Source organism: Lepus europaeus, chromosome 10 (genome assembly GCF_033115175.1).
Source record: "Lepus europaeus isolate LE1 chromosome 10, mLepTim1.pri, whole genome shotgun sequence".
NCBI classification, from domain to species: Eukaryota; Metazoa; Chordata; class Mammalia; order Lagomorpha; family Leporidae; genus Lepus; species Lepus europaeus.
This window is the reverse complement of record NC_084836.1, coordinates 40387180-40411961: the sequence shown is the minus strand read 5'-3', so window position 1 is coordinate 40411961 and position 24782 is coordinate 40387180. Positions and strand designations below refer to the sequence as shown.

At 36.5% G+C, this 24782-nt stretch overlaps 1 protein-coding gene across 2 annotated transcripts in view; it reads left to right on the top strand.

Annotated features, from left to right (window-relative positions):
- OTOGL (otogelin like) overlaps positions 1 to 24782 on the top strand; it is a 181311-nt gene that overhangs the window by 87761 nt on the left and 68768 nt on the right. The window contains exons 26-30 of one of the 2 annotated variants that reach the window (XM_062202057.1): positions 7103 to 7237; positions 13382 to 13531; positions 15587 to 15706; positions 20122 to 20238; positions 24341 to 24497. In XM_062202057.1, the coding sequence (XP_062058041.1) occupies positions 7103 to 7237; positions 13382 to 13531; positions 15587 to 15706; positions 20122 to 20238; positions 24341 to 24497 (679 nt within the window). The remainder of the gene's footprint in view (positions 1 to 7102; positions 7238 to 13381; positions 13532 to 15586; positions 15707 to 20121; positions 20239 to 24340; positions 24498 to 24782) is intronic. The other variant, XM_062202058.1, reaches the window with a different exon arrangement.

Below are 24782 nucleotides of genomic sequence, written 5' to 3'. Positions count from 1 at the left end.
TAATATTCTTCTAGTCTTTCAGTAACAATGCAGTTTGGATTACTAATTCAATATCTGATTGAATATTTATCTCTTCATTTGCTATGAATAAGATAAGAAGACTATTAAAAGTATGAATTGTCAAGTTTTGGAATGATATGTGACTTTTTTTCTGACAGTTTTTTAAAATTTCTTTTATAATGTTCCTTTTTAAAGGATCTTTTTAAAAACAGTCCACTACAGAACTAAACTTTTACCAAATTTGTTAATTTGAAGAAAATAAAATTTACTATTAGTAATTAATTTATAGCAGTATTTTTATTTTATACCAGAGTGACCGATTTTACTAAAATTCATTATAGCATAATCAGGGGGCTGGCACTGTGGGTAGTGGGTAATAGGTAGTGAGTAAAGCCACTGCCTGCAGTGCCAGAATCCCATATGGGTGCTGGTTTAAGTCCCAGCTGCTCTACTTCTGATCCAGCTCTCTGCTATGGCCTGGGAAATCAGTGGAAGATGGCCCAAGTCCTCAGGTCCCTGCACCTGCGTGGAAGACCCAGAAGAAGCTCCTGGCTTTTTGCTTCAGATTAGCCCATCGCTGGCCAATGTGGCCATCTGGTGAGTGAACCAGCAGATGGAAGACTTCTCTCTTTCTGCCTCTGCCTCTCTGTACAATTCTGCCTTTCAAATAAATAAATAAATCTTAAAAAAGTCAGAATCAGGCCCCAAAAATGTTTCAAGACAAATTGACCAAACCATATTTGATAAGTAAAACACAAAACTTGTTTGGTTGTGAAACACAATTAATGCACACCAAGGATAAATTAGTGAGTCACCATTGCAACTTAACTTTCATGGTCTTCAAATGTGATCATGCCAGATAAAATTTCTCAATGCTTGTGCTTTTTTTTTGCTTCAATTTTTCTTTAGTAGCATTTTGTTATTGTTGCTTCCATCTGCCAAGATTTGCCAAGAGAGCTTTCCTTTCTCTGGGAGAATCAGTATTTCTTTTGAGAAGTTAGGACAGGTGCCAGCATTATTCATCTGCTTGCTGCATTTCAGTGTCAGGAGTCATCTCTGTGAATAGCAGATTTAATTTTTTCTTCCCTGTCAACTGGCTTTCTTTGCTGCTTTTGTTGATTAAAAAATGCTTTCTTCTGTTGATTAAAAATTTCTCTTTGTTATTTGAAATACCTTTTCATCTGGTGAAACTTATCTTTGACTTCTTTGGGCCCTATTGAAAACCTAGTAACCTAAGGAATTAAAATTTCCTTTTATTTCACAGTAGGACTTTTAAACAATTCATATTCATTTTCTTTTAAAATCATAATGTTACTTGACCCTCACATTTGAAGATATGTTGAAGTTGTTTTTTCTCATCTCTGGATTGTGCTTTCTTAAATGTAATGCAGTTCTAGGTACAGAGTAAGACCATAATTTTGTTGAATAAATTCTTGTTCAGCTTAAAAAATTTAGATTCTTTGATATTTTATTGCCTCGGAATCTATTTTTGCTTTTTAGTATTAATAGTACATGGCATAACACATTTTTATTTTATTTTTTGGAAGCTTTTTATTTAATGAATACAGATTTCATATGTACAGCTTTTAGGTATAGTGTTTCTTCCTCCCATTCCCGCCCTCCCACCCACACTCCCATTCCACCTCCCATTCCCTCTCCGATCCCATTTTCCATTAAGATTCATTTTTAATTGACTTTATATACAGAAGAGCAATTCTATACTAAGTAGAGATTTCAACTATTTGCACCCACAAAGACACACAGAGTATAAAGCACAGTCTGAAGACAAGTTTTACCATTAATTCTCATAGAAACAGCTCATTAAGGAAAGAGGTCCAACATGGGGAGCAAGTGCGCAGGGACTCCTGCTGTTGATTTAACAACTGACACTCTTATTTATGATGTCAGTGATCACCTGAGGCTCTTGACATGAGCTGCCAAGGCTATGGTAGCCTTTTGAGTCCACAAAGTCCATTGGTTTTTAGATAGGACCATACGGAAAGTAGAAGTTCTCTCCTTCCTTCAGAGAAAAGTACATCATCTTTGGTGGCCCCTTCTTTCCACTGGGATCTCACTCACAGAGATCTTTTATGCAGAGCCATTTTTGCCACTATGTCTTTGCTTTCCATGCCTGAAAATGCTCTCATGGTATTTTCAGTCAGATCCGAATGCCTTAGGGGCTGATTCTGAGGTCAGAGTGTTGTTTAGGGCATTGTAGGGTATTGTCATTCTATGAGTCTGATGTGTGGAGCAGCTGGGACTCGAACTGGCACCCATATGGGATGCTGAGATTGCAGACAGTGGCTTTAACTAGTACAACAAAGCACCGGCCTGGAAGGGTCTTTATTACTGATTTAATCTCCATCATGAATATTGTTCTATTTAGGTGTCCTAGGTTTTCATGACTTAATTTTGGTAAATTGTATGTGTCCAGAAATCCATCCCTTTCTTCTAGATTTTCCAGTTTGTCAGCATATAGTTGTTTGTAGTAATTCCTAATGATTCTTTTTATTTCTGTGTATTTTTTGTTCTAACATCTTTTTCATCTCTTATTTTATTAATTTGGGTCTCCTCTTACTTTTTTGTTTTTATTTTCTCTATTTGGACCAGAGGTGTCTCAATTTTGTTTATTTTTTCAAAAGGCCAGCTCTTCATTTCACTGATCTTTGTATCATTTTTTTTTCAATTTTGTTTTTTTCTTTTCTAATTTTTATTTTTATTGCTTCTTTCTTCCTATTAATTTTGGGTTTGGTTTGTTCTTGTTTTTTTAGGTCCTTGAGATCCATTGTTATATCATGTATTTTCAATTTCTTGATGTAGGCACTAATTGCTATAAAACTTCTTCTTAACCTTGCTTTTGCAGTATCCCATAAATTTTGATATGTTTTTTGTCATCTTCATTTATTTTTAGAGATTTTTTGATTTCACTTCTGATTTCTTTTGCGACCCACGATTCATTTAGGAACATATTGTTCAGTTTCCATGTGTTTGTATATTTTATAGAGTCTCTTAAGTTGCTAATTTCCAGTTTCATTCTATCATGGTCATAAAAAATACATGGTATGATTTCAATTTTTTGAATTCACATAGTGTATCATCTATCCTATAGAAAGTTCCATGCATTAATAAAAGAATTTACATTCTGCAGCTGCGGGATGAAACATTCTATAGATATCAATTAGGTCCATTTGGTCAATTGTATAGATTAGCTCTGTAGTTTTGTTGATCTGTCCATTGATCAAATTATAATTTTGAAGTTCATCATGATTTTTGTATTGGGGCCTATGTCTCCCTTTAGACCCATTATTAAATAACCAGTTTTCCTGGCGTTGGGTACATATACATTTACTATCATCACATCTTTCTGGTAAATTGCTCCCTTAATCATCACATAATGCCCTTCTTTGGTCTTTTAACAGTTTTTTTTCTTGAAGTCTATTTTATCTGATGCTAGGATGGCTACTATGGCTCATTTTTAAAATTTCTGCTAGCATTGGTATCTTTTTCCATCACTTTTTAACTGATTTTAACTGAAGGAACAGGAAAGATTCATGGAAGTGATGGCATCGTTGCTAGATCCCTAAGGAGCTAGTGTTTGACCTGGTCTTTTCTAATTCCCCTGTCCTTTATTATCAATGTATCTTCAAGTTAACTTCCTAGGTGATGAAAGAGCTCAGGACACTCTCTCTTCTTCATGACATTCTATTTTAAGAAACAAACAGAAAGGACGGGGCTGGGTACTGTGAAAATTTGCCTGTGAAGTTCTAACAGGAAACATATATCTCAAGGAACCTTTGTAACAAAAGCCTTAAAGATGTGTCAGAGATTCATGGATGCCTTGATGTTATTTGTGCAGCTAGTACAATCTCTCTGTGACTGCTGTGGTCTCTGCTTACTTGGGCTTGTTGACCCTTTACTTAGTTCAGTCATTATTTCTACTTCCTATTAAGTTCAGCTTGGGCTTGCCTTTTAGTCTCTATCTATATTATCTTCTTTCTATGACTCTTCACCCTCAGTTCCTACTATAAAACATTTTCTTTCTTTTTTTTTTTTTTTCTTTGACAGTGAGAGAGAGAGAGACAGAGAGGAAGGTCTTCCTTTTCTGTTGGTTCACCCCCCAAATGGCCACTACGGCCGGCACGCTATGCCAGATCCGAAGCCAGGAGCCAGGTGCTTCCTCTTGGTCTCCCATGCTGGTGCAGGGCCCAAGGACTTGGGCCATCCTCCACTGCACTCCCGGGCCACAGCAGAGAGTTGGACTGGAAGAGGAGCAACCAGGACAGGATCTGGCGCCCCATCTGGGAGTAGAACCAGGGGTGCCGGTGCCACAGGCAGAGGATTAGCCTAGTGAGCCGTGGCGCTGGCCTAACATTTTCTTTTTAAACAGTATTTTTTGGTTTGATTTGAGAAGAACGTAATTGGCTGAAGTTATCTTTTTTTTTTTTTTTTTCTGCCAGCATTAAAGTCCCTTTGTCTATCTGTGAATATATTGGGTCCCTTCATCTGTGGGACATAAAACACAGCTGCCTGAAGCTACTGTATCAGTAGGGGTTTGTGTGGTACAGTTACCCTTAAAGAGGGTGGGGCTACGTTGAGTGCCAAGACTGACATGCCAAGTACAATAATATGCTGCTTTAAGAATACCAACAGTTTATGTTTCAGAAGCATTGGAAGCTTTCTGAATAAAAGGAATAAAGAGTTTTGAAGAACGCATGTAGCACATTGACGTTGACCTTTTTTCTTTAGCTTTGTAATCATTACTAACTATGTTGCTTAGCAACTCTGTAGCATTATTTTGAAACCCATTATTAACTTCAAATACATTAGAAATGAAAATTGTGGAAACTTTGCTCTTAGACATCACTATTGTTTCAAATTACTGTCAGCATAACATGATATTATAAAACAGACCATATAATATAATGTATTTTTGGACATTTCTGATATAAAGAATAAGGTTAACAGTGAGGAACTTTAATTAATAGTAATAGAAATGTAATAGCAATAAAAAGCCAGCTTTTCACCTCCCTTAATCTAAATAACTCTTCGCAAAAGGAAGAGCAAAACAAAACACTGAATTATATATATGTATATTTCTTCTTTGAAAATCACTCATAAAAGTATAAAACTGTATCATTATTTTTTTTTGAGTAATACAGTGCCATAATAATCTTAATGACCCTTATTATTCTCCTTTTCAAAAAATAGGCAATGCTTTGCATAAGGATTGTTTAAGGAGAAGCAGAAAATCTCTTAGGACCTATCAAGGCAAAATTGGTCACAGAGAGAGACATTAATACATCAATGCCATTCATTTAAAAAAACCTATCTTCTAAGCATTCTTGGTGTACCAAGTACCAATAAGACAGGAATAATTTGGCCAATGATATGTATTTATCTAGTGCTCAGGTTGCATATTGTTATGAAAAACTAAGTGTGGACAATTTACATGGAGAGCCATATGACTTTCAAATAATTCATGACTTTCATTGTTTGTTAAAATTAAATAATCATTCTAAGTCTAAAATTGAAAAAGATTCAGGAAATATGTGTGGGCCTTTGAGCACTGGACTTTTCGTCCAAAGAGAAATGTCACATTTGTTTCCTTTTCTTTGGGTGATATTCTCACATAGAAAGACCCTTAAAGCAGTAGCTTTTCACTTTGGGGTGGGTAAGGACTGTGAAAATTTGATGAAAACTATGGGCCTTATTTCTAGAAAAAATATGTTTATGAAGTAGATGATATGTTAATTAGCTTGATTGATCTTTGCACATTATATACATATGTCATCACATTGTATCCTATAAGTATATGCAATTATAATTTTGAAAATACAGATACTCATAAACAACATAAAATTATTTATTTACTTATTTGAAATGTAAAATGACAGAGGGACAGAGACAGGGCTCTTCTATGTACTGGTTCACACTCCTAATGCACACAACACTGGAGGCTGGGCCAGGCTGAAACCAGGACCAGGAACTCCCTCTGAGTCTCCCACATGGGTGGAAGAGGCCCAAGTATTTCAGCTCTCTTCTGCTGCCTTCACAGGCATATCAGCAGGGAGCTGGATGGAAAGTGGAGGAGGTGGTACTTGAAGTGGAGCACCTATATGGGATACGAATGTTCCAAGTAGCAGCTTTATCTGCCATGCCACAATGCTTGGCCTCACAAGTAACATTTTATAATGAATTCCTGGGGACTGCAGAAACAAGAAGCCTGTCCATGTTAGAAACCCTGATTCTAGAGAGGGTATTCTTGATGGATGGAGTAGGGAGTAGCTAAAGGAAAGACCTCTAAATAGAATTTCAGTTTAGGGTATATGAGACTAACTGAAGTTCTTTGAAGCCAACAATTCTCAGTCACCCAAAGTAGAATTTGTTCATCAACTGTTGCTAGATGCATTCCAATTTCTTTACAAGTGATATAAAAATAAAACAAGACAAAACATATTGGGGTTCTGAACTCTGTCTCTATTTTATTTAGTTCAGTGGCCTTGGCCAATCAATGAATCCCTTTTAACTTTAGTTTCTTGATCTGTAAAATGGAGATAATATTGAATTCAAAAAGGTAGCCTAACACTTGTATTAGATACCACATGTAAAACTCAAAACAAGCCTTGAAATAGTATGCATTATTTCATTTGCTAACACCTACCGAAGCTTTGTATCTACTTGAATTCTAATATGTAGACAAAATAATTACACAGTCAGAAATTCCTTAATATAAAAGATAAGTTGTCCAAAATAAAAATATTTATTTTGAGATTCCCCTAAGTGATGTCTTGTTGGTTACCTATTTGTAAAGCAGTAATAATGGTTGATAAATTTGAGCTATAGCAATAATGGAAATAAAGTTTTGCTGTAACAAAATTTTTACAGATAATAAAGATCTTCAAAGAATTAGCTACCTTGCTATATTCTATAAAATTTTCACATTACTAAACACAAAATTTTATTTTTATTTTAGAAGTTATTTTCATTTAATTCGAATGCAAGCCATTGTAAATCTTGGTCTTCCTTTTGGTAATTAAAATAACTAAAATGTACATATATATTTGTATGCATTTGTATTAATGCAATATTTTTGACATTTCAGAGTACAGATGATTCAGATATATCTGTCATTTCCCAGAATAAGAAATGTTTTGACAATGATATTGTTTGTTCCAAAAGTGTTTTGATTTCAGTTGGGAATACTGAAATTTACTTGAATGATGCGCCTTACAAACAGGTTAGTGAATTATTTCTGCTAGGATCATTTAAACTTATCCTGAGGATATTGAAAATAGAATGGAAATGGTTTAGAGTACTTCTCACTTTAAGTGGTTATAAGATTTAGATTTTTTTTCTTGGTAACTTGGTATGGATTGAGTTAACTGTACTAGACTTGTCTTTTCTGTTTATATTTCATTTCTCCATATTCCAATTATTTCCTCTTTTTTTTTAATCCTCATAGTCACAATTCTAACCCTAGAAACTGTGTTACCTTGTTAGCCTCCTAAGCAGACTCCTGACCTTCAATACTGGGCCTCCCCCTTTCTAATCCACCTTCATACAGTACAGTCAGAGTGGTATTTCTAAACTGGAAATCCAGTTTCCTGTCCCTCTGCTTTTTAGAACTCTCAGATGACTTCCTGTTACCTTATAAGGCTTTGCCAGTCTGGCTGTTGTGTGTATTTCCTGCCTCACTTCACGTCTTTCTGCTTCAATCCCACGTTTTAGAATTTGAAGCTATATTTAGTTCTTCATGGCCTCTCTATTCTGTCTCTCATTTCTAGTTCATGACTGTCATTGCTCCTACCTGGATCCATGTTTCCGTTAAACTTGTTCCTGTGCAGTTTTTCTTAGCTCCTCCTGAGAGCTCCTCTGTAGACCCTCAATTGCCCTGTTGGAACATGCATCATATGTCAGTGAAATTACCTGTGCAGTTGTCTGTCTTCTCCATTCTCTCTAAATTCCGTAAAAATTGGGCCCACTGTCTCCCTTGTTTATTCTCCTGTCCTTGGAGTCCGTCTAATTTAAAAACAATGAAAAATTTCACTCATCCATTAATTTCACTCATTCATTATATGCCTATTCTGTATCAATATTTGTGCTAAGTATTGGGACTACAACACTGAAAACACATAGAGTTGGTGAGGTGTGCAAGTGTGATATGCCATGGCAGGAGTTTAGCTGGGATAATATGGGAACTGCTAGGAACAACATCTAAGCAACCTTGGATGTTTGGTTACAGGCATAGATTTTGGGGTCAGTCAATACTAACTCTACAACTGCTAGTAGTGTCATCTTTGATGAGTTTGCTGAATCTGTCCAAGTTGCAGCCTTCTCAACTATACATTTGGGATTGTTATGGAGTCTACTTCTTAAGTTCCTATGTGATTTGAAATGAAAATATGAAATAATGAATTTCAAGAAATGATCCTTCTCCTTTCTATCATCCTTACCTTTGAAGGTTCGAAAGATGTGCTCTGGTAGAAATGATTTGCACAAAATCATAAAGGATGAGTAGCTGTTAACCAGATGAAGGTAGGGAGAGGAATGATTATATCAAGGGAGCAGTTTTGAAAGATAAGATGGCATGTTTGGAAGACTTTATCTGCAGGTAGTTTAGTTTGGTTGAAGCACAGCACATAGATTTGTGGGTGGAGGATATGGCAGGGAGAGTTAAGGAATAGTTTCCCTATCAACTGTAATGCAGGGCTATAGCACAAGAGCAATAGACAGGCTGGCGCCGCGGCTCAGCAGGCTAATCCTCCGCCTTGCGGCGCTGGCACACCAGGTTCTAGTCCCGGTTGGGGTGCCGGTTCTGTCCCGGATGCCCCTCTTCCAGGCCAGTTCTCTGCTGTGGCCCGGGAGTGCAGTGGAGGATGGCCCAAATCCTTGGGGCCAGCACCCACATGGGAGACCAGGATAAGCACCTGGCTCCTGGCTTCGGATCAGCGCAACGCGCCGGCTGCAGCGTGCCGGCCACGATGGCCATTGGAGGGTGAACCAACAGCAAAAGGAAGACCTTTCTCTCTGTCTCTCTCTCTCTCACTGTCCACTCTGTCTGTCAAAAAATAATAAAATAAATAATAAAATAAAAAAAGAGCAATAGACAAGGGGATTTGATTTAGACTATGAAGCTCTTGAATGGCTCAGAACATTTGAGCTTCATTTTGTGGGCAGGAAGTTTTGGAGTTGGGAAGTGTGTGATCTGACGAGTGGCCTTTCCAAAGTGACCTCTTTTCTGAAATCTAAGTGTTTCTCTAAGTTGGGACTGCAAATCTTTGTTAAAATCATATTGAATATTTATTGTAAGTGTTGGTTTCTGGGCTTTCCCTCAGTAACTGGAATGGCCAAAGTTGAAAACGAATTTGATACTTTTAATAGTACCTTAACATTCACACTGAAGTTTGAGAACCATTGCTTAGAAGATAGCTTATGTCTCAGTCAGAAGCACTAAGATCAATCAGGTAGCCATCAGATTTTAGGCAAAACAGTCTCTTCACTCACATAGACTCATGGTGTTTTTTTGAAGTAGTCACAGCAGTTTGGCCATGTCATCAGCTGGATGTACATTTCTAGGTGACGATTTTCTCTAAAAGCAGGGATTTTTTTTAAAAGAAGAAAAATAAAGAAAATGCTCTTATAAAGAGAGTCTGACCCATTTTTAAATTTTTTAAAAAATTTATTTGACAGATAGAGTTGGACAGTGGGAGAGAGAGACAGAGAGAAAGGTCTTCTTTTCAACCCCCAAATGGCTGCTACGGCCGGAGCTACAGGAGCTAGGTGCTTCCTCCTGGTCTCCCACGCGGGTGCAGGGACCAAGGACTTGGGCCATCCTCCACTGCCCTCCTGGGCCACAGCAGAGAGCTGGACTGGAAGAGGAGCAGCCGGGACTAGAACTGGTACCCATATGGGATGCCGGCGCCGCAGGCGGAAGATTAACCAAGTGAGCCACGGCGACGGTCCCTATCTGACCCATTTTTTAAAGTGGTAATTAGAGCTCTGTAACTTGTCACTTCCAATTTTCACCTGTTTGCAGGTGTTGATAAATCTCCTTTATTTAGATTATAAAGTATAAAGTAAGATTAAGAGAAGTCATATGAACAGATTGGCCCTACCAAATCCCCTGATGATTTTTTTTTTCTCAAACATCAAAAGTGAAAATAACTGCCATTTATTTTACAGCAGATGGACTGCTCATCCAGGGGAAGAGGAAAAAACCCTCTGTCTATATATATATATATATATATATATATACACACATATACATATATCTGTATTTATATATATATAAATGCACACTTCTGATTTTACCAACAATGTAAAATATATTCGATTAATTTCTTTGAGTTGAACTTTTAATGTTTTAATTCTTCATATTTCTAACTTACTTTTGTGACATCACTGGAGTCTGACGTGCTTTAATCCTCATTTGAAGCAGAGGTCTGTATTTTGGACATGTGTGGCACCTCACTTTTCTAAAGAGAAGCATTACTTACTAATCTGAAAAGTAAGGAGTACGGAAAATCCTTTTGATCAAAGAGGATTGTTTCTGTAGCCAAGTATCCTGTTTAATGAAAATAAAAGATTTCTATCTCCAGGCAGGTAGAAAAGATGTGCCTTTGCATCAGAATAATGGATTAAAAACCACTGTGGATGGAAGACAGTAACATCAACGACACAGCAGATAATAGAAAGGCCCTGAAAAGTGCAATGAATGTAATAAAAATAGATTCTATGGCTGAGAGTGATTTGGAGGCAGAGGAGCTACACAATTTGTAGAGTCCAGAGGAGGCCAAAAATTTGGGACACTTTATTCAAAACTGGAAAAAAAAAGTGTTGTCTTTGTTTCATGATCTCATTTCACCTTATGTCCATTATTTATCATACAATTATTTAATTCATGCTTACGTGGACTCAGATGTGTTCCCAGGGTGAGTGCAGATCTCCACAGTGTCCAGGGTATTGCCCTTCTAACTCTCATCTCTGCACTGTTGGTGGAGCTGGTAGCAGTCCCTTGGTGGGATCAGGCAGCTGAGAGCCGGTGTGGAGTGACAGCAGGTGATAGAAGGATTGTATATCAAGGCTCCAGGACTCACCTCATGCTCACTGTCCCATTGGACTTCACTTAGAAAGCACAGACTCAAAAGTAAAATGTTTAGAAAAAATTTCAAGATGGCAACTACAAAACATTAAACCACACATGGGGGCTCCCGTCTGAGCTTGGGGCTTTGTATTTCACTGTCCAACTACTCACCAACCCATCCCATTTGGTTAATGAGAGTGCTGCTAGGGAATCAGGGGAGGCCTAGTGGAGGGGGGAAGATATAGGTTACAGTTGATGGGCATGAGGCAGTCATGCCAAGATCTGGGAGAAAAGAGTTCCTAGCAGGAGAAATATCAAGTATATATAACTTGAGATGAATTCAACTTGTATAAATTTGAAGAGCAGAAAGAAGGCCAGTGTATCTAGATCCTAGTCAGTGAAGGTGGGGGATGGAAGGGTAGAAGGATACAAAGTTTGGTAGGACTAGCAAATAACATATATGATTATATACAATATATTCTATTCCATACGATATATTGCATACATATTACAAATACAGCCATGATCTAAGAGACTGAAAACTCTTTATGACTAGATGTATTTCATTTATCCTTTGAAAAAAGCATATATTGATTAAAAAGGCCACTGTATTATAGCATGCTCAAACCATACTCTTATTATTACTAGGAAATGAAAACTAACCAAAGGATTTCATCTATCCTTCCCAATTTTATTCTGCTTCTTTAAATATTTTAATTTTTTGACATAACCATGACTTTTTAAAAAAGATTTTATGTATTTATTTATTTTAGAGGTAGAGTTACAGACAGAAAGAGGGAGAGACAGACGGAGAGGGAAGGTCTTCCATCTGCTGGTTCACTCCTAGCCAGGGATGCACTGATCCGAAGCCAGGAGCTGGCAGATTCTTCTGGGTCTCCCATACAGATGCAGGGTCCCAAGCACTTGAGCTACTGCTTTCCCAGGCCATATAAGAGAACTGGATCAGAAGAGGGGCAGCTGGAGCATAAACAGGCACACATATGGAATGCAGGTGCCACAGGAAGAGGCTTAGCCCACTATGCCACAGCGCTGGCCCCATAGTCATGTATTTTTAGTACTATTGTTTGAGTGAATTTCAAACTTATATTCAGTGTAACCATATTTAGGGTATAGCCCCTTTTCATGCAGAATATTATATATTCTCACTTTATGTTATGAGTGCTTTTAAATATCCCAGAATATTTCATTTCTAATTTATCCTTAATTTAATTCTTTATTATTTTAAAAAAATACAGACATGGTCTGTCATCATTTCCACAAAACTTTATTGAATACGTTTTGTACATGCGATAGTTACTCTGAACAAAAAACTTGTTTGTAAAAGACCTCACCAGGCTTTGTCATATGATACATTTTCTAGCCCTTTGCAAGGCTGAGAAAATCTTGCATGTTCTTGTCCCTACATCTTTCTTTAAGCCACTTCAATTGTTTGGAATTATTTCTTCTCCATTCTCATTCCCAGCCCTCTACTTTTCTATGTATGGCATCTTTCAGATCAGTTCATATCCTTCTTAAGTCCAATTTATAATAATTCTTCCTCTCTCCACTCTCTTTCTCTCGTATGTATGCATATATCTATATTAGATGCATGCTTTTTTTACATGATTGTTGAAAACCCCTAGTATGCATGGATTTCAAAATGGTATTGCACTGAACAACTTTTAATTCCATTTTCCATTGACCTTTTAAAATACATTTATGTGTAATATAATTGCATACCTTTATATGTTTGTGTGCATGTGTGTGCATGTATAGTATTTTTTTTCAGTTATCAATGCTCTACTTTAGAAATTTTACTGAGTTGGGAAGGCAGTGTCTCCTACCAAACTCAGGAATTCTGGTTTTCAGTGAGTATTATATGAAGTTAGTGACTATACATATGCTATCATTTTACCACTCAGAAACATGAGCAAGGCGAGGCCATACATTTTTAGTCTTCAGCCATATTTTTCCATCATTCATGCAGAAATTCTGATTTGCAAGGACATCTTTTAATGTCTCTGTGTCCATTCTTTTCTTTATATTTGTCCCCATGACTGAAATACCTTTCCCTTTTGACCATTTATTCATGTTGAGCACATCTACTAGTTTATGTCTTGCTATCAGTTTTATGTATTTCCCATTTTCTTAATTTGTTTCATCAAAAGGGATTTAGAGAAGACATGGGTAAACAAAATTGCTAATACATAGACAGTAACTAGCAGATATTAACTTAATTTTATATGTCTCAGTTAGAAAACATGATATTCATTGTGTTTTTCTTTTTCCTTTTTAAAGAAACAATCAGGTTTCCTTCTGGAAAGCAAACCTTCATACCAGCTTTGGAAGGCTGGGTACTACACAGTAGTGTACTTTCCAGAACAAGATATCACTATTCTTTGGGATAGGAAGACAACCATTCACATCAAAGTTGGGCCCCAGTGGAAGGTAGGTCAATATAAACTCCAAATGAGATATAAGAAATGAAATTGCATTTACCTGTGGATGTGTGCTGAAAATAAAGTGACTGATGTTTTTCTCTCAGTACCAGGTTAAATTTTCAGAATTACTAATTCATATTCCTTTGAAAAGGAACTTTATCAACTAGAGTACAGTGTTTGTGTACATTTCCTTCTGTTTTCATGGGACAGTGTGCAGCATTCCAAAGTTACTTACATCAGCTCCTTTCTTTTCACTCCATTCAGCTTAGTTTGTAAAACAACAAGATTAATTCTTTATGACTTGCATTCTCTATTTTGTTCTACTTTCTGGATATTTTTATAAGTTTACATTTAGTAAAATTGTAATAAAGTATTTTAAAAATTAGGTATACAGTCAAATATTTTGACAAATGTGTGAAGTATTGCATGTGCCACCACAATTCTAAATAGAAAAGATCTATCAAATCTGCAAATTTCTCTCATGCATCCTTCCTTTCTTTTTTGTCAATACCTCCCTCTAGTCTCAAGCTCCTAACAGTGACTGATATATTTTCCATTATTAAAGTTGTGTCCTTTCCAGATGTTACTGTGCATATGGTGTCTGACTTCTTTGACCTGGAAAAATGCACATTGTATTAATTAATAATTTGCTCCTTTATACTGATGAGTATCATTCTGTTCTTTGGATATTTCAGTTTGTCTATCCATTCATGGTTGAAGAACTATTCAGATTTGTGTACAATTTTTGGTGACTTACACTTAAATTATTTTAGAAATTATTCTGTTAAATGTTTTATTAAATTTTGTTAATATTCTTATTGTTTAAGGTTTAAGATTTGGGTAAACATTTAAAATTTATATTTTAAAGTTGTTTTTCAAACACTGATATATCAGAAAAAAATGTATTTGATCTGAAATTAAATTCAGACTTGATAATATAATCTATGTCAAATTAGAGAAAACTTGTGAAATCAATAATATTTTCTCACAAAAGTTTAGGAAAAATACATTAAAATATTTTAATATGCTGTAAATTTAAAACATGATTATATATTTAAGTTATAATCTTTTCATCATAATAAGGATAAAGCCCAAAGATCTTATCCTGGTTTTACTTGTATCTTGCATTTCTTTCATGAATCTCATTATTGATTGAACTATTTTTTTCCATTCTTCTTCATGAACCACCCTTCTGTACTTTTTAGATAAAAAGTTAACCATTTGTTTTTTTATATCACCCTAACTGCTATCTCAGCTCTTGAATGACCACTGGTGGAAATGGCCACTGAGTTGGGAGAGATGTGGTTTCTGAAAGTAGAAGCTAGTTGGTAATAAGCAGCCACTACAGCTATAATCATAGGGCTAGTGTCAGCATTGCTGGAGACGTGGGTACTATCTGTATCACTCTGTTCTTCACCATTGAAGGAGAGTTCAGCAAGCTTAAATTCAAGGTTTAAGGAGGGATGCTGTTGTTTGTGAAATATCTTCCAGTTCTTAAGTCTCCCTCCTTTCTCCAAGAGTAAAGTTATTCACACTATTTTGAGAAAATCCTGTGGGTAGTGTTGATACAAGTGGTCCATCTGGCTATAGTCACGATCATTTCATAACTCATTACAAGCTAAGTTATTTCTATTGTTTAAATATATTTAGTGTTAAAATCTTAAACTTATCAGCAAATGGATTTTTCAGCATTAAAAAAGTATAAGTGTTCATAAATAATGCATACATGTAAGTGTATATGTGTATGGGTATGACATATATACTGTAGTGTTTGAATTATGCATTTACAAGTAATTTATATTGCTAGTTGTACCAATGCTGAGATGTTGATTGGCATAGATGGATAAGGTTTGGGGCTGTTTAAATATTTTTTGAATATTTAAAATGATTACTAAATTTAATTAAACATATATAAAAATTTATTTTTTTCAAATATTTGTTTTCTAAATGGTTGATGTAGAAATCCCTAAATATATGTATAATACTTCAAATTTAAATTGGTATGAGTCTTTAAAAGTTAAATAAATATAAAATATGTCATGATAATTTTCCTTAACTTTAGAACAAACTATCAGGATTGTGTGGAAACTTTGACAAATGTACTTCAAATGATATGACCACATCTAATAATTTGGAAGTAAGAAATGCTCAGGTGTTTGGAGATAGCTGGGCATTAGGACAGGTAAGTTAAATACTTTCATTTTAAAACTAAGCAAAAAATTTAGAATTTTTTTCCACTAGATCATTTTATCCTTACAGGAAATTTTATTTAGGTAATACTATTTTTAATAAGGTTTTTATATTAGTTCCCAGTTAATGAACTACTTTTATATATATATGTACATATATATATATATATATCTCATCTCATGTAATTCTTAGGACAACTTATTATGTAAACATAGATTTTGTTCTCCATTTTATAGATGAAGAAACTGAAGCTCAGAGAATTTAAATGACTTTTGTAACATATATTATAGAGCCAGAAAGTGGCAGAGGTGATATTCAAACTCCTATGTTGTTTTTCATGTTTTCCTCACTAGAGCATAATGCCTTATCTATGTAAATTCATTTCTAAAAATGATATAACTTTCACCACTTCAAAGCCATGAAAAAATGAAGTCAGAATTTCTTAATGTTTATTCTCAGAACATGGCTGTTTCTTGTTTTACTAGTGTTACATTAGAATAAAGGTGTATGTGTGTATACATGCTTATGTGTAGGGTTGATTCATGGTCTGCCACCTTTGGGATCAGTTAGATGAATTAAGTTAGACATTTCTCTTTTGAAAGATTTCTTAAGGCTTTAAAAGTCTATAAATACGGGATGTGTTTGAAGGATTTCACAAATTTACTGACATAAAACCCTTGTTTTTATTTGTCAGTTGTCAAGAAAATAGTTCTCTGTAGAACACACTGAAAAATTTGCTGAGTGAACTCAGAAAACAGTGTAATTGGAGAAAGGGTCTACCATTTCTGTTCTTTTTAAAAATCTTATTTAAGTTATACAAGTTCCGTCATATTTCATGTGTACAGATTTAGGAACTTAGTGATAATTTCCACCTTACCCTCCCTCCCGCCCATGCTGCAACCCTTCTTCCTCCTACCTTTCCCATTCCCACTCTTAATTTTTACAAAGATCTACTTTAAATTAACTTAGTGATCGTAAAATAAACTCTGCACCAAGATATCAGATATCTGTTGGCCATTTGAATTTCCTCTCTTGAAAGATGCTTGTCCAAGTCCTTTGCCCATTTCTTAACTGGATTGTTTGTTTTGTTGTTGAATTTCATAAGCTCTTTATAAATTCTGGATATTAATATTTTATCAGTTACATAGTTTGCAAATATCTTCTCCCATTCTGTCATCCATCTCTTCAGTTTGCTGAGTGTTTCTTTTGTAGTGTAGAAGCTTCTCAGCTTGAAGTAATCCCATTTGCCAATTTTGGTTTTGATTGCCTGTGCCTCTGGGGTCTTTTCCAAGAAGTCTTTGCCTATGGCTATGTCTTGCAGAGTTTCCTTAATGTTTTCTAGTAATTTAATGGCATCAGGTCATAGATTTAGGTCTTTTATCATTTTGAGTGGATTTTTGTGTAAGGTGTAAGGTGACTCCACTAAAAGACTATTGGAATTTATAAAACTATTTGGTAAAGTGTCAAGATATAAAATCAACACACAAAAATCAATACAATGTATACATTGTCTATGAGACAATGAAAAAGAACTTTCAAAATAAATCCAATTCACAGTAGCTACAAAATATTAAATACCTTGGAATAAATTTAACCAAAGATGTCAAAAATCTCTACAATGAAAATTACAAAACATTAAAGAATGAAGTAGAAGAAGACATCAAAAACTGGAAAAATCTTCCATGTTCATGGATTGGAAGAATCAATATCACAAAAATGTCCATAGTACTGAAAGCAATTTACAAATTCAATGTGATCCCAATCCAAATACCAGTGAAATTCTTCTCAGATCCAGAAAAAATGATGCTAAAATTCTGTGAAAACACAAGAGATCCTGCATAGATAAACCAATCTTAACAACAAAAACAAAGTCGGGGGCACCACAATACCAGATTTCAAGATATATATGTATATATGCCAGTTATAATCAAAACAGCCTGGCAGTAGCACAAAAGCAGATACAACAGAATAGGAACTCAATAAGTCAATCCACACATCTACAACCAACTTATCTTTGACAAAGGAGCTAAAATCAAGCAAGGAGACCCTTCAACAAATGGAGCTGGGAAAAACTGGATCTCCGCATGCAAAAGTATGAAGCTACACCCCTACCTTCACCTTATGCAAAAATCCACTCAAAATGGATCAAAGACATAAGTCTACATCTCTTTTACTTTTTTATCTTATTTTTAATTGATAGGCATATTTGAAACCACAATTTCCTGATTGGTTATTATCTGGCTAGTTATGTTGCTATTTTATCTAATTTAGTTCATATGTCTAAATCTCTTAAAGAATGAAAAAGGGATTGGGTAAAACATCTTGTTTGGCAAAATTTGTGTAGTGTATTTTAGTGTCATCTGTACTTAAAAGTGCAATGACTATTTTCAATTGCAAAATGTCTACTATTTGAGAGGAACAACATTCTTTTAATTATGACTATCTTATGTCTTCTCAACCTTTAGACCTTTTTGAAGAAAGTTTTTACTTTTCTCCCATGTGAAAATAAATTACGGGATAAAAATGTCTAATAATACTAAATATTTGAGGTAATTAAATAATGTTAAACCACCTAAAATGGGTTTTCTACTCAGACCTAATAGACAAAGCTGAAAGTCAAATCATTTTTCATTCAATATGTTCTCATTAATGCTTCATGTTTTCCTTGATATACAGACACACAATGTGAATAAAACACCATCTCTACCTTTAAGGGGTTTAGAACATAGTTTAATAGGTGAGGTTGAAAAATTATAATAAGAATTTAGTGGCAAACATAGTACTTTGTTAGAAATGCATACAAAATGGGGGTCATGATGGTCCAAAGAAGTTTCCTGAAAAGGTGCTTAGAAGTGAATCCTATAACATGCACAGTAGATTGGAAAGTGAAGTTAATGGGAAAGAATGTAGCAGGGAAAAGCAGTGGCAATTATCCAGAGTGTATCAGCATTTGCAGAGAGCGTGGTATGTAAAGTAAATTTCAAGAACTTAAAGGCAGTTGTGGTATAGGTATTGAAACAGGGAATGGCTGGAATGCAAAATATAGAAATGCAAAATATGATGGCTTGGAGGCCCTTATAATATAGCTAGAAATGCCAATTCAGTGGAGATTTAGAAGATCACATAAATTTCAGATTACATTAAAGATGCAAATCATTAGCATCTGTTGAAAGACTGTGGTAGGAAGGAGAAACACCAGGATTCAAGAACAACCCCTACCTTCCTGGCTTATTGGGTACATGCTAGTTGTTCCTCCCTGAGGCAAGGCAGAAAGAAGGTCTAGGGGTGGTGGGGGCAAGACAATGATGTAGAAATTAGTACAGTTTGTGATGCGTTGGGGCAGAAGTGATGAGAGATATTTAGTTGGAAATAACCAGTTTTGAAATTCAAGAAAGAGACTTGGGATAGAAATAGATATTGGGCAATTATTAATGCATTCAAGTGTAGAAGTCAGAAAAAGTGTACAGAATGAGAAAAATAGAGGTTTGAGGATGTAATCATTTTTTAAGATTTAGTTTTTATTTGTTTGAAAATCAGAATTAAAAACAGAGATGGAGAAGCTAGCCAAAGCCAGGAGCCAGGAGTTTCGTCTTGGTCTTCCATGTGGGCCAGGAGCTCAAGCACCTGGGCCATCTTCTGCTGCTTTCCCAGGCACATTAGCCAGGAGCTGGATCAGAAGTGAAGCAGCCGGTACTCAAACCAGTGCCCATATGGGATGCCAGTACTGAAGATGGTGACTTAACCCACTACATCACAGCGCCAGCAAAGCAGGGCAGAAGGAGACTTGCAAATATCTACCATGGTAGGAGGAGAATGTCCAGTGGAAAACTGTGCTGTCAAAACCAAACAAAGAGAGATATGTAAGAAGGGCCAAGAACTAAACAGAAGCAAAGGTAGCAAAAGGCCAAGTAAGATGAAGACTGAAGCGTTGACATTATTTTTAGTAATAAAAAGGTCATTCATGACCTTTCTCAGATCATTTCAGGGAGGTGGACAAGGGGAAACAGAGACCCACCATGCTGCTGAGTATACGGGTGTGAGTTGGTAGACTTGAGAACACTGAATTCATCAGAAGATGATTTGTGACAATGGAAAAAGTAGAAGTTCAAGGACAGAGGCTCATGCAATTTTTAATGTCATGTAAATGCTTCACTTAAGACAACTTAAAACTTACCTTCACTTTATTTCTAGTATTGCCATGGTTATAATATTCTGTTTATTTGCTTTCAAAAACAATGTATGCTATGAACATTGAGTTGGATGAAAGCAGGTGCCTTAGTTAACGCTTGTCTGAAAGGACAAGGATATGATAGATATAATGGCTGGAGCTGGGTAAGTTACTTTGGTTTTAGCTGAAGAAAGCAGTTCTTTAAAAATTATATTTTCTCCCTTCAATTTTTTCAACAGTGTGAAACTCCAGATGAAACCATGAAGCCATGTGAAGCACATCAAAACAAATTTCCTTATGCCAAGAGAGAATGCTCCATTTTATACAGTGATGTTTTTGCTCCTTGTCGCAATGTGGTAAATGAATACTTTGCTTAACTCAAAAATGTAAGGGGGTATCACTGTATAGATGATATTGATAAGACAAGACAGCTAGTGGAGCTGTCCTTCAGCCTTTCAACTATACTGCCTAACCACTATTAGGAGCAGAGATTTGTTAGTTTTTCTATAGAAGTGATGTATTTAGTTGATTTACTTTCTCTCTGATTCCATCTCATTTAACAGTGTACCTTTGGACATATATTTGCAATGATCTGTTCTGGTATAAAATATTATTTATATATTATTTTATGATCAAGGGCATAAATGTTTATCCATCTTCAAAGAACATCAACAAATTGGCATTTCTCTCCTAAACCCACATTTAAAATGACTTTTTAAAAAGACTTATTTATTTATTAGGCAGGAATAAGAGAGAAGGAGACACACAAGAGAGAAAATCTTCCATTCTCTGGTTCACCCCCAAAATGACCACAACGGCTGGGACTGGGCCAGGCCGGAACCAGGAGCCCAGAGCTTCTTCCAGGTATCCCACATGGTTCACAGATCCAAGCACTGGGGCCATGCTCTGCTGCTTTTATGCGTTCATTAGCAGGGAGCTGGATTGGAAGTGGAGCAGCTGGGTCTCAAACTGGCACCTGTATGGGATGCCATTGTCACAGGCAGCGGCTTTACCCACTACGCCACTAAAACAATTTTAGAAGCACATCTCAAGATGAATATAATTTATTCTAAAATTCATCATTCTAAACTTTCTCCACATAATAACTTCAGTTTTCAATAGAATTTTGAAAAATAGCTTGATATAGTTGTAAAACTCAAAAACACTCCTACTGCGTACCAAAATAATGCCAGTTGTGTCCAGGAAAGGCACTCATGTGATTGAGTTGTGAGCTAAGTTGGTTGCCCTTTTCTTAGAACACCATTTTTACTTGACAAGCTAAATGACACACAAACATGATTATTCGAAGATATTTGACAGATTTTTTTTTAAATGAGTGGCTTCAAAGAAAACATCTGATGCAGGGCTGGCACTGTGGCATAGTAGGATAAGCCTCCCTCTGTGGTGCCAGCATCCCATATGGGCTCCTGTTCGAGTCCCAGGTGCTCTTCTTCCAATCCAGCTCTCTGCCTATGTCCTGGGAAAGCAGTGGAAGATGGCCCAAGCGCTTGGGTCCCTGCACCCTGGTGGGAGACCTGCAAGAAGCTCATGGCTGCTGACTTCAGATTGGCACAACTCTGGCTGTTGCGGTCATTTGGGAGTGAACCAGCAGGTGGAAGACCTTTCTCTCTGTCTCTCCCTCTCTCTCTAACTCTACCTCTCAAATAAATAAATAAATCCTAAAAAAAAAGTACCTGATGATATTTGAGGTCCTTGACAAAATTTGAACTTTCAACTGAATTTTAGAATATTATAAAATTTAGACCCATCACTGTGAGCTTTAAAATTTTGTGAGACTTAATGAACTTCATAAGGTTTTGGTATAGCAAAGTACAGACTTCATTGATACGGTTTCAGATTTCACATTTACACCTATGCTTTGAAGAAGCAACAATTTGAAGTTTGATAATAGTATCAAAGACTATCAGAATTTCCTGAGAAATATATTAAAACACTCCTTCCTTTCCTACTACACATATAAGAAAGGGTGGGACTTCATATACTTTAACAAAAAACAAACAAAAAATAAAACATTGCTAGAAATAGAATGAAGTAATAGTTATTGGAATCCAATTGTGTTATTAAGCCAGACATTAAAGAGCTCCACAAAATTGTAAAGCATCGCACTCTTCTCACAGATTTTTTGGGGATATTTTTCACTAAAAATATGTTATCATATGCTTTCTATGTTACCATGTAATGGGTTTATGGTGTTTTGAAAATCTATGTTTTATTGCGTAGAATAATGAATATTGATAGATATAATCCTGTAAACAGATGCTCTTTGGAGATCTCTGCAATTTCAAAGAGGGTTAAAGGTGTCCCGATACAAAAAAGTTTGAGGACTATTTTATTATAGGCAATTAAGGAGACTAGAAACCTGTTGATAAAAAGGATTGCTGGGACTGGCGCCGTAGCTCACTTGGTTAATCTTCCTCCTGCGTTGCCGGCATCCCATATGGGCGCCGGGTTCTAGTCCCGGGTTGTTCCTCCTCCAGTCCAGCTCTCTGCTGTGACCCGGGAAGGCAGTGGAGGATGGCCCAAGTGTTTGGGCCTCTGCACCTGCATGGGAGGCCAGGAAGAAGCACCTGGCTCCTGGCTTCGGATTGGCACAGTGATGGCCATAGCAGCGGCCATTTCGGGGGTGAACCAACAGAAGGAAGACCTTTCTCTCTGTCTCTCTCTCTCTCACTGTCTATAACTCTACCTGAAAAAAAAAAGGCGGGGAGGGAATTGCTTTTGTGATTTCTCAGAGTTTCTAAGAACATATACTTGGGAAAAAATAGCATGTCTATTCTGCAGTCCAGAGCCATAGAGCTTACTTGTTTCTTCTGGTAGCCACTTGAAAAGAAAAACTAACACAGGGGGCTGGTGCTGTGGCATAGCAGGTAAAGCTGCCGCCTGCAGTGCCAGCATCCCATATGGGTACCTGTTTGAGTCCTGGCTGCCCCACTTCCAATCCAGCTCTCTGCTATGGCCTGGGAAACAGTGGAAGATGGCCCAAATCTTTGGGCCCTTGCACCCATGAGTGAGACCTCCAAGAAGCTCCTAGCTCTTGGCTTTGGATTGGCCCAGCTCTGGCTATTGTGGGCATCTGGGGAGTGAACCAGCAGATGGAAGACCTTTCTCTCTCTCTCTCTCTCTCTCTCTTTGTCTGTCTCTCTGTAACTCTGCCTTTCAACTAAATAAATAAATCTTTTAAAAAACTTAACACAGGAACTGGCCAATGAAACAACACACAAATAAGGGATACCAAAACTCTGTTTCTTTTGATTTTTCTAAAATATTGTAAATCTACTCAAGAGAGAATGAGAGAGAGAGAGAGAGAGAGAGAGAGAGAGAGAGAGAGACTCTGACACCATTGGCATTGCAAATGCCCACAATATTTGGAACTGGGCCAGGCCCAAGGCAGGAGCCTGGAACCCAATCCTGGTCTTCCAAGTGGGTAACAGGGACCCAGCCACTTGAGATGTTATCTGCTGCTTCCCAGGATACACATTAACAAGAAGCTGGAATCAGGAGTGATACCAGGTCCAGAACTAAGGCACTCTGAAATGGGATGCAGGATCTCAAGAAGTATCTTAATTGCTGCATCAAATGCCCACCCCAACCTTCCTTCTTTTTATTTTTTGACATGTAGAGTTTAGACATTGAGAGAGAAAGAGAGAAATGTCTTCCTTCCATTGGTTCACTCCCCAAATGGCCGCTGCTATGGCCATCACTGCGCCAATCCGAAGCCAGGAGCCAGGTGCTTCTTCCTGGTCTCCCGTGCTGGTGCAGGGGCCCAAACACTTGGGCCATCCTCCACTACCTTCCCCAGGCCACAGCAGAGAGCTGGACTGGAAGAGGAGCAATTGGGACAGAACCTGGCACCCATATGGGGTGCCGACGCTGCAGGTGGAGGATTAGCCAAGTGAGCCCCAGTGCCTGCCCCCATCTTTTATGACATATTGTCAACAACATATTAAATTTTGTCAGCTATTTAACAAGTACACTGCAAATAAAGTACACTGATAAAGTAAATATGTGTAATTAGAAAAAATATTACCATTCAATCACTCAGATATTGCCTAAGAGGCTACAAAATCTACGTGAAGTATAATTTGAAGCAGAGCATGCTTTCTTATAATGTCATGTGAATATGCTGATAATGAAAGAATTAATTTCTAAAAACATTCATCAATTATATCACAATGTTGAAATTGTATTTATTCATTAATCTTATTATTTGCTTTGCTAGTACTTTGACATGACATTTACCTAAGAATTTCCTGCCTCCTATGGACAGTATAGATTTTTGAGATCGTGAGAATTCTCTAGATGGCAGTGTTCAGCTGATAATATCATATTATCAAACATACCAAAAGCTTTCTTTTAGAGGGCGAATTTTAATAATAGTACCTACTAAAGAAAATCATCATGACTTAAAAATTAAATCATCTTTCACTCCCTTTTCAGATTGATGTTACATCTTTTGCCAAAAATTGCCATGAAGATACATGTCAATGTAATCTTGGTGGGGATTGTGAATGTTTATGCACTAGTATAGCAGCATATGCATACAAGTGCTGTCAGGAAGGGGTGTCAATTCACTGGAGACCATCTACTCCCTGTTGTGAGTTCTCTACTTAGACTTGAATTCTTTCCTTAATAGAGGGTTAATCTTATGATTATAAAATAGACTGAAAGTACATCATTATGAAAACTAAAAGAAAAAATAAGAAAGCAAGGAGGAGGTAGGGTGGGTGTGTGGGTGGGAGGGAGAGTAGGATGGGAAGCATCACTGTGCTCTTACGTCTGTATATATGAAATACATTTGTTCACATTATGTAAATAAAAAAAAGAACAAAAAAGTGGGAATCTTTTAAGAAGATCCATTAATTTGTTGTTGTATCATGAA